This window comes from Tupaia chinensis, unplaced genomic scaffold (genome assembly GCF_000334495.1).
Source record: "Tupaia chinensis unplaced genomic scaffold, TupChi_1.0 Scaffold144255_1, whole genome shotgun sequence".
NCBI classification, from domain to species: Eukaryota; Metazoa; Chordata; class Mammalia; order Scandentia; family Tupaiidae; genus Tupaia; species Tupaia belangeri.
This window is the reverse complement of record NW_006204113.1, coordinates 2,844,768-2,855,933: the sequence shown is the minus strand read 5'-3', so window position 1 is coordinate 2,855,933 and position 11,166 is coordinate 2,844,768. Positions and strand designations below refer to the sequence as shown.

At 39.8% G+C, this 11,166-nt stretch overlaps 1 protein-coding gene across 1 annotated transcript in view; it reads left to right on the top strand.

Annotated features, from left to right (window-relative positions):
- PCGF6 (polycomb group ring finger 6) overlaps positions 1 to 11,166 on the top strand; it is a 61,837-nt gene that overhangs the window by 19,152 nt on the left and 31,519 nt on the right. The window contains exon 9 of the mRNA XM_014583318.2: positions 6,826 to 6,853. Within this exon, the coding sequence (XP_014438804.1) occupies positions 6,826 to 6,853 (28 nt within the window). The remainder of the gene's footprint in view (positions 1 to 6,825; positions 6,854 to 11,166) is intronic.

Here is an 11,166-nt window from a genome sequence, read left to right as displayed (position 1 = left end):
GACACTTAAATAGCATCTGGCTTGCCAGCTTTTCAGCCATTTGGCAGAATTACCCTCTAAAACATATTCATTTCAGGCTCTTTCAGGTGACTTTTTCTATAGTTTTCTACACTACTACAGCAACTCTTATGAAGTTGTTAAAATTTGTTTTCCTTGAAAATTAAACACTTAATTCAGATATTCTAGTCACACATTATTAACTATATCAAGTCTTTTACTCAATTAAAAATTTCTTGTGGACCAGCAGGTGGAGCAGTGGTTAAGGTACTGGACACTCCCACATGGCTGACCACGATTCAAATCCTGGACCTGGTGGCTTGCTTGCTCACTTCCTGTCTGTCTGTCTGTCTGTCTTTCTCTCTCTCTGGTCAAATTAAAATAAATTAATTAATGTGTATTTTTAAAAAAAGAAAAAATGGTTTCTTGGGGGTGACTAGCAGGTGGGTTGGTGGTTAAGGAACTGGACACTTCCACATGGATGACCATGGTTCAAGTCCCAGACCTGGTGGGTGGCTTTTTCACTTTCTCTCGGTGTGTGTCTCTTTCTAGTCAAATTAAAATAAATGAATGAATAAATAAAATTAAATAAATAATTCTTTAAAAATTTATCTCGAGTCTGGCCAGTGGCATGGTGGTTGAAGTGCTGGACTCACACATGGCCAACCACTTCAAGTCCCAGAGCTGGCAGCTTGCTTTCTCACTTTCTCTCTCTCTAGTCAAAAATTAAAATAAAAAAATAGAATAATTCTTGAAAAAATTATTTCTCTACAGTTAAATGTTCTTTATAATTATTCATTTTACACTTGAAAATTCTCTATTTTTTAAAGAATATTAGTTAAAATATGCTTTAAGATTTTACAAATAGATCACTTTTTTGTTATTAAGTTAATGTTATATATTGTCTTTAATTATTCCTCTATTGTCTATGGAATTACTCTGGTCTTAATTTCTTAAATTTCAACCTTAATTCACCCAGTGTGAATTAAATTTTTTTAAGCTGCTGGGTCCAGCCTCGAACTGGAGTTGGCCGTGGGGGATCCATGGAGCCATTTGCCGTTCTTTTTTTTTTTTTTGGAGAGGTTTTCGCTATAGGGCGCGTGCGCTCGCCAGACAGACAGAGAGAGACATAGAGACAGAAAGCGAGAAATCACCCCCCAGGGGGGATGGTCATGCCGCAATCCCTTCTCCTCCATTCTCCTTTCGGGATCTTGGGCACGCACGCACACGTGCCCGGCGTGAGATTTAAGCCACTGGGGCCGAGACACGAACCGCGGTCGACTACATGGGAGTCCAGCGACATAGCCATTACACTAACTGCTGGTTCCCTTGCCGTTCTTTTTAAAACAATTTGCGAGGAGGCCACTGTGCTCACCAGAGTGAGATAAGGAGAGAGAGAAAGCATCTCCCCAACAGGGCATGGTCATGCCACAATCCCTTCACTTCTGTCTCATCGGAATTTGGGGCACACACACATACATCCCTGATATGTTATTCAAAGCCTCTGGGGCCTAGATTTGTTCCATGCACTTGTCCATGTGGGTTTTATTACTTTAGGACCATGGGACCCCCCAGTTTTTGTATTTTTTTTGTTTTTGTTTTTTAAAGGGATTTTTGCTATAGGGCACATGTGCTTGCCAGAGAGACAGCGAAAAATCAGCCCCCCAGGGGGGATGGCCATGCCACAATCCCTTCTTCTCTATTCTCCTCTTAAGATCTTGGGGACACACGCACATGCACCTCATGTGGGTTTTAAGCTGCCAAGCCAGGGCTTGAACTGTGGTCACCTACATGGGAGTCCAGCAACGTAACCATTACACCATTTGCTGGCCTCCGGTTTCTCTATTTCTTTTTTCTTTTTTTTAAAGAATGATTTAACTTTCCTTCTCTCTTCTGTCCTTCTTCCCTTCCGTCCTTCCTTATTTGATGAGCGCGAGAGAGAAAGCGAGAAAACAAGCCACTAGGTCCAGGACTTGAACCTATGTAAGTCATGTGGGAGTCCAGTGGCCTTAACTACCACGCTACCTGCTGGCCCCCTGCTTCTGTGTTTCTTTTTTGGAGAGATTTTTGCTATAGGGTGCATGTACTTACCAGAAAGAGACAGACAGAAAGCAAGAAATCACCCTCCAGGGGTGATGGCCACACTGCAATCCCTTCTCCTCCATTCTCTCTGGATCTTGGACATGCATGCACATGTGCCCGGCGTGAGTTTAAGCCACCAGGTCTGAACTCAAAACACGGTCGACTACATGGCAGTCCAGCAACATAGCCATTATGCCAACTGCTGGTCCCCTGTGTTTCTAAATTAGGGATTGAAATAGCCTCTCACAAGATCATTGTAGAAATTAACATGGGGCCCAGTATTACAGGTATTGCTATTTTAGAGGATCTTGGGGTTTAATTCCTACCTCCCATAGAAGCCACAGCTGAAGTCCCAGCAAGTAGGGAGGCTAAAGGCAGGAGGACTGCAAGTTTGAGGTTAATCTGGGCAACAAAGCAAGACCCTATCTCTTGGGGAAAAAAAAAAGAAAAGATCCATCATGATGTTATTTTTTTAAGATTTTTGGAACCAGCAGATAGCGTAATGGTTATGTCAGTGGATTGCCATGTAGTTGACCACAGTTCGAATCTTGGACCTGGCAGCTTAAAACTCACGCCAGGTGTGTATGCATGTGTGTCCAAAATCCCAAGAGGAGAATGGAGGAAAAGCAATTGTGTGGTCATCTCCTCTGGGGAGTGATTTTTTCACTTTCTGTGTCTCTGTATCTGTCTGTCTGTCTCTCCAGCAAGCACATGCACCCTATAGCAAAAAATCTCTCTCAAAAAAAAAGATTTTTTTGCCATAGGAGCACTGCACTCACTGGGTAGAGATATAGAAAGTGAGAAATCACCCCTTGCCGGGGACAGCTATGCCACAATCCCTTCTGCATTTTTCTCTTGGGGTTTTAGGCATACACGCACATGTGCCAGGTGTATTTTTCAGGCTGCCTGATCCAGGACCTGAACTGGAATTGGACATGTGAGTGTGAGATCCAGTGCTTTAACCACCACACCACCTGCTGGCCCTAACACCGTATTCTTAACACATTCTGAGCATATTGGCCCACTGGCAATTTTTTTTTTTTAAAGAATGGAACCATTATCAGTATATGAATATTGAAATAATACAGGGTATCAAAAAAAGATTAAACTGGTCTGTGGTACTGTAATAGGTGCAACATTTATTTCCACACCAAAAAAAGTGGTCTCATGAATAAGTGTGATGTGATAAAAATTTAGTGCAGCCCTAAGCTCAGTGGTGTTTAATAAGTTGGGGAGGTAATTCCCTATTGTATGCCCTGTTAGTCCAATTAGAGTATCATATTCAGCTCTGAGCACCACATTTTAAGAGATGTTGGTAAAACTGGAGTTTAAGCAGAGTAGCAGATTGTTTGAAAATGTGTTATATACAATAGTGGAAAGAACAAAAATATTTAGTCTGAAAAAGACAAAGAACTGATAAATCCCTGAAGTTGATTTCATTTTTTTGAAGACGTTTTTGCTAAGGGCACATACACTCACCAGAAAGACAGAGACAGAGACAGAAAGCGAGAAATCACCCCTCAGGGGATGGCCACACCACAGTCTCTTCTTCATTTTCCTCTCGGGATCTTGGGCACACATGCACATGCACCTGGCATGAGTTTAAGCCACCAGGTCTAGGACTCAAACTGTGGTCAACTACATAGGAGTCCAGCAACATAGCCATTATGCCAACTGCTGGTCCAATTTCAAATTTTTTTAAGAGAGATTTTTGCTATAGGGTGCATGCATTTGCTGGAGAGACAGACACAGACAGAGAGAAAGCGAGAAATTACCCCCTGAGGGGGATACCCACATTGCAGTCCCTTCTCCATTCTCCCTTGGGATCTTGAGCATGCATGCACACACACCTGGTGTGAATTTTAAGCCGCTGGGTCCAGGACTCGAACTACATGGGAGTCCAGTGATGTAATCATTACGCCACCTGCTGTCCCCTCAAATGTTCATAGGGTTATCACATTAATAAAAGAGAGAGAGAGATCAGTCTTATTTGTAGGGGTACCAAAAGGCAAAACTAGGACCAGTAGATGTTAAGTTATAGGGAGAAATTTTTAACAAAGTTGCCTACAAATAGAATGGGCTGACTTGTCACTTAAGAGACTCTTTCAGGAGGTCAGCAGGTGATGTGATGGGTAGGGGCACTGGACTCCCACGTGACAGACCACAGTTTGAGTCCTGGACCTGGTGGCTTGCTTTCTCACTTTCCCTCTCTCTCTTTCTCACATTGTCCCTCACTGGTCAAATTTAAATAAATTAAAAAATAAAGTTAAATAAAATAATTATTTTTTAAATTAAAAAATTTTTAAATAATTATTTTACCTAACATTTATTTATTCATCCTAATATGACCAGAGAGGGACAGAGTGAGAGAGAGAGAAAGTGAGAAAGCAAGCCTGTCTAGAACTCAAACTGTGGTCAACCATAGGGAGTCCAGCACCCTTAACCACCATGCCACCTGCCGGCCCCAATAAAATAATTATTTAAAAAAATAAAAAGGCTCTCTCAAGCAGGCTCCGTGGACTGGTGACTAAGGTAATCGGATACTCATGGCCTACGTCACAGTTAAGTCATGGACCTGTGTGTGCACTCCCAAAATTTCCAGCAGAGGAAGAGATGTAGAAGGGATTGCAGAGTGATCATTCCCTATTGGGGGTTCTTTCTCCTCTCCTCTCTGTCTCTTGCTGGCAAAGGCAGATGCCCTCTAGTCAAAGAGAGAGAGAGAGAGAGAGCACTCTCTAAATGTTCAGGTAGAAGCCTGAAGCCCGTTCATCAGGTTTTCTCCATAGAACATTCTTTTTTTTTTTTTTTTTGAAGAGATTTTTGCTATAGGGCGTGTGCGCTCGCCAGACAGACAGAGAGACAGAAAGCGAGAAATCACCCCCCAGAGGGGATGGCCACACCACAATCCCTTCTCCTCCAATCTCCTCCCGGGATCTTGGGCACGCACGCACACATGCCCGGCGTGAGTTTAAGCCACCAGGTCTGGGACGCGAACCCCGGTCGACTATATGGGGGTCCAGCGACATAGCCATTACGCTAACTGCTGGTCCCCTCCACAGAACATTCTTGTAGTGAAAGGGATATTTTATTTTATAATTCTTAGTTTTATATTTATGTTTATGTGTATTTACAAGTTTACATATAGATATAAATTTATTTCTATTATATAAACATAGATTTGCAACAGTTTATAGATATTTACTTGTAATATGTAAAGAGGTATTTACCTATAAATCTATATTTTTATTATAAAAACACTCTGGTGATAAGCAATTGTGATCTCAGTTTTTCACAGTAATAGGGAAGAAAGGTGTGCATTTGATGGTCGGCACACTGGAGTTTCAGTCTTAGCTTTCTCACTAGCTCTGTGTGAGCTGAAACAAGTTATTAAACCTCTCTGAGCTTGATTTTCCTTCTCTGTAAAATAGGGATACTAATACTTGGGGTCTTCAAAAAGTTCATGAAAATGCATATTACGAAAATAGTATGCATGGATTTCAAGATTTATTTGCACCAAAATAAACTTGTACTTTGATTCCTTCCCAAAGACTTTTTGAAGTCCCCTTGTACCTGATTTGCAGGGCTGTTGAAGACTAAATGAAAGCATGCGTAGTATGTGAAGACTAATACATACATAATGCCTGGTACACAGTAGATGCTCAACAGAAGTTAGTCCCCCATGTCTTCTTCAGGATGTAGGAGTAGTTGATTTAAGCAAGGAATCTCTGGGCTTCTTGGCTTCTAAGTGAAAGGGTAAAAACCTGAGTAAAATCATGCCCAGGGCCGTAGGCTGTGAGTAAAGCAAGAGGGAGCCAGCAGGTGGCACGAAGGCAAAGACTGCTGGATCCCACCTGGTGCCTGTATAGTTCAAGTCCTGGACCTAGCAGCTTGGGAATTAGGTTGGGTGTGTATGTGTGCATGCCCAGAATTACAAGAGAATGGAGGAGAAGGGATCATGGAGTGGCCATCACTCTCCCCTGGGGGGGTGTGCTTTCTCACTTTTCCTCTCTCTCTGGCGAGCACACACGCCATATAGCAAACTAAACAAAATAAAAATAGAAAATAAAGCTAGAGGAAATACAGAAGCCTTCTCATAAAGAATCTTATCTTATAAAGGTTACTAGAGGGAAGAATCAGATTAATAGTGGTTTTTAAAAAATGAAAAATAAGTTGTACTTTAAGCTGAAAAATATTAGAGTCGTAACTGTGAGGAAATTTTAAATATTAAGAGTAACACTTTTTTTCTGGAGACCTGTTGTCTAGTATGTTGACTACAGTTAATAAAAATGTATTGTATACTTGAAAACTGCTAGAAGAGTAGATTTTACATGTTCTCAACAGAAAAAAAATTCATATGTGAGATAATAGATATATTAGATTAATTTAATCATTTTTTAATATACACATATATCAAAATATCCTATCGTACACTTTAAACAGATGTGATTTTATTTAAAGCTGGGAAAATAAATAAAATTCTGATTTATTTCCCACCCCTCTCTCCCAAAAGAATTTACTTAGGAATATACTTTTAGCTTCTGAAATTTAAGTTTAAAAAGTAGTGTTGTCTTTGCCTTACCACTAGGTGGCAGGAATGACCATTACATTTGTTTATTTTATAAAAGTTTAGGTATTTTAAAATTAAATTGTTTCTCAAGTATTCATATTCATGCTATTTTTATGTTTTTATGATTAAACATAAGTTTTAAATATTAAATATTGATTAATTTTGCTCTCATTTTTCAGTGCTAATGAAGGCACGGGACATTTTAAGGTATTTTGCTTTTTTTATTCATTTCACAAGAGGACTCTGACTCATAAAAATTTGAGTCAGATTAGTAGTCAAATAGAAATTGTCTTCAATTACTATAAGAAATACCATATAAATAAGTTATTAGAATATGAAGCTGTCTTATAATACATCTATGAGAGAAAGAGTTTTTAAGTAGGAATTTGTTACTCAGGACAATGACCCAAGTAAAAATAAGTGAATAATTTTTAAAACTAAAACCAGGGGTCAGCAGATGATGTAGCAGTTACGTCGCTGGACTGCCACATGGCCAACTATAGTTCAAGTCCTGAACTCAGTGGCTTGAAACTCACTCCAGGTGTGTGTGCATGCATGCCCAAGGTCCCAGGAGGAGAATGAAGGAGAAGGGAAGGCACATGGCCATATTAGGGGGTAGTTTCTCACTTTCCCTCTCACTATCTCTATCTTGCTGTAAGGGAAAACCTCTAAAACAAACCAACCTCTAAAACCAAATGCTATGTTAATTTGGTGATTAAAAAAAATGTTTTATAGCATTTTTTGCATAGTTGGGATCTAGAGTTAAATATGACCTTAAATTGTTATTGGACGAGCTGATGGTGCGGTGGTTAAGGCAGCTGGGTCTCACATACCTGACTGCTTGGTTTGCATCCTGAACACAATGGCTTGAAAAACAACCCAGGAGCCCACAGGTGGCATGGTGGTTGAGGCACTAGACTCCCACCATGCGTAGTATGTGAAGACTAATACATACATAATGCCTGGTACACAGTAGATGCTCAACAGAAGTTAGTCCCCCATGTCTTCTTCAGGATGTAGGAGTAGTTGATTTAAGCAAGGAATCTCTGGGCTTCTTGGCTTCTAAGTGAAAGGGTAAAAACCTGAGTAAAATCATGCCCAGGGCCGTAGGCTGTGAGTAAAGCAAGAGGGAGCCAGCAGGTGGCACGAAGGCAAAGACTGCTGGATCCCACCTGGTGCCTGTATAGTTCAAGTCCTGGACCTAGCAGCTTGGGAATTAGGTTGGGTGTGTATGTGTGCATGCCCAGAATTACAAGAGAATGGAGGAGAAGGGATCATGGAGTGGCCATCACTCTCCCCCGGGGGGGTGTGCTTTCTCACTTTTCCTCTCTCTCTCTGGCGAGCACACACGCCATATAGCAAACTAAACAAAATAAAAATAGAAAATAAAGCTAGAGGAAATACAGAAGCCTTCTCATAAAGAATCTTATCTTATAAAGGTTACTAGAGGGAAGAATCAGATTAATAGTGGTTTTTAAAAAATGAAAAATAAGTTGTACTTTAAGCTGAAAAATATTAGAGTCGTAACTGTGAGGAAATTTTAAATATTAAGAGTAACACTTTTTTTCTGGAGACCTGTTGTCTAGTATGTTGACTACAGTTAATAAAAATGTATTGTATACTTGAAAACTGCTAGAAGAGTAGATTTTACATGTTCTCAACAGAAAAAAAATTCATATGTGAGATAATAGATATATTAGATTAATTTAATCATTTTTTAATATACACATATATCAAAATATCCTATCGTACACTTTAAACAGATGTGATTTTATTTAAAGCTGGGAAAATAAATAAAATTCTGATTTATTTCCCACCCCTCTCTCCCAAAAGAATTTACTTAGGAATATACTTTTAGCTTCTGAAATTTAAGTTTAAAAAGTAGTGTTGTCTTTGCCTTACCACTAGGTGGCAGGAATGACCATTACATTTGTTTATTTTATAAAAGTTTAGGTATTTTAAAATTAAATTGTTTCTCAAGTATTCATATTCATGCTATTTTTATGTTTTTATGATTAAACATAAGTTTTAAATATTAAATATTGATTAATTTTGCTCTCATTTTTCAGTGCTAATGAAGGCACGGGACATTTTAAGGTATTTTGCTTTTTTTATTCATTTCACAAGAGGACTCTGACTCATAAAAATTTGAGTCAGATTAGTAGTCAAATAGAAATTGTCTTCAATTACTATAAGAAATACCATATAAATAAGTTATTAGAATATGAAGCTGTCTTATAATACATCTATGAGAGAAAGAGTTTTTAAGTAGGAATTTGTTACTCAGGACAATGACCCAAGTAAAAATAAGTGAATAATTTTTAAAACTAAAACCAGGGGTCAGCAGATGATGTAGCAGTTACGTCGCTGGACTGCCACATGGCCAACTATAGTTCAAGTCCTGAACTCAGTGGCTTGAAACTCACTCCAGGTGTGTGTGCATGCATGCCCAAGGTCCCAGGAGGAGAATGAAGGAGAAGGGAAGGCACATGGCCATATTAGGGGGTAGTTTCTCACTTTCCCTCTCACTATCTCTATCTTGCTGTAAGGGAAAACCTCTAAAACAAACCAACCTCTAAAACCAAATGCTATGTTAATTTGGTGATTAAAAAAAATGTTTTATAGCATTTTTTGCATAGTTGGGATCTAGAGTTAAATATGACCTTAAATTGTTATTGGACGAGCTGATGGTGCGGTGGTTAAGGCAGCTGGGTCTCACATACCTGACTGCTTGGTTTGCATCCTGAACACAATGGCTTGAAAAACAACCCAGGAGCCCACAGGTGGCATGGTGGTTGAGGCACTAGACTCCCACCTGGCCAACCATGATTCATGTCCCAAACCTGGTGGCTTGCTTTCTCACTTTTCCTCTCTCTCTAGTCAAATTAAAAAGTAATAATAATTATAATAAATAAAACTAAATAAATAATTCAAAAAAAAAGAAGAAAGGAAAATAAACTGACATGTACGCCCAAGAGGAGAATGGAAGAGAAAGAATGTGGCCTGGCCATCTCTGCAGGGGGTGCTTTCTTGCTTTCTCTCTCTCTTTCTCTCTGGCAAACACAAACACAAGCAAGCATCGTATAACATATTTGAAATTTTTTTTTCTTTATTTGCGTGTAACTTGTTTTTTTTTCTTTTTGCTCTAGGGTGCGTGCACTCACCAGAAAGACAGAGAGTGACAGAAAGCGAGAAATCACCACCCCCAGGGAGGATGGCCACACCGCAGTCCCTCCTCCTTCATTCACTTCTTGGGATCTTGGGCATGCACGCACACGCGTCCGGCATGAGTTTAAGTCACTGGGTCTGAAACTTAAACCGTGATTGACTACATGGAAGTCCAGTGACATAGCCATTACACCAACTGCTGGTCCCCGTGTGTAACATTTTTGACTCAGGTTAACCTGCCCCAACTTGTTACTTCAGTTATTCACTGAGATTTTTAGAAGTAAGAAAGAACTAGTTTGTAACTTAAATTCAGAGTTGTTCTAAAGGCTCCAAAATCACAGGTGCCATTAAATTCAGCCTCTCTATTATAGTGAGTCACTCAGGAAAAGGACTTTTCCAAAAGGGGCAAATTGGGCCTTAGAGTTACTTGAGATCGAAAATATATGAGGAATGGTGACTTTGTTCTGTTTATATTCTCAATGATTTTGCCAAAGTCTATATGAAAAGTGGGATGAGGGACCAGCAGATGGTGTAATGGTTACATAGCTAGACTGCCACATGGTCGACTGCAGTTTGAGTCCTGGACCTGGTGACTTATAAAACTCTCATGAGGCACGTGTGTATGCATGCACACACATGTGCCCAAGGTCCTAAGAGGAGAATGGAGGAGAAGGGATTATAGTGTGGCCATCCCCCCTTGGGGGGCGATTTCTTGTTTTCTGTCTCTCTCCTCAGCAAGTGCGCATGCCCTATAGTAAAAATCTCTCTCTCAAAAAGAGTGAGGTGAATTATACCTGGCTGGGTATACTGTTTTGTGAACACACTAGCTTAGAAGTATGCATTTAAGATTGGAATAGGTAGGTACTTCTCTGGATGAAGTGTATTATAGCTGTCTCTCAGATCAGTATGGAAAAGGGTATAGTGTTAAGTCCCCGTGATTTTTAGTAACTTCGAATCTCTGTTGAGTTGTAAATGATCAAAACCAATGGTGAGTAACTAAGTTATTTCACAGCAGTGTGGAGTGTGGGAAAATGGGAAACAAGTTTCTATATGGGGCAAGCATAGGGTCATAGGCCCTTAGTGTTCTCTGAAGATAGCTGTCTTGTGACCTGTAATAACCATACAAGCTAACAGAATTTTACAACCTCATGAAGAAATATCTAGAAAATCAATTGAAATTTTGGCCTACTGCTTCCATAAAAGCACACATGCACCTAGAATATTCTTATAGTAGGGCCATCAGGTGGCGTAGTGGTTACGTTGCTAGACTCATATAGCCAGCTGTGGTTTGAGACCTGGACCTGGTGGCTTTTTTTTTTTTTTTTTTTTTTTTTTTTTTTGGAGGGGTTTTT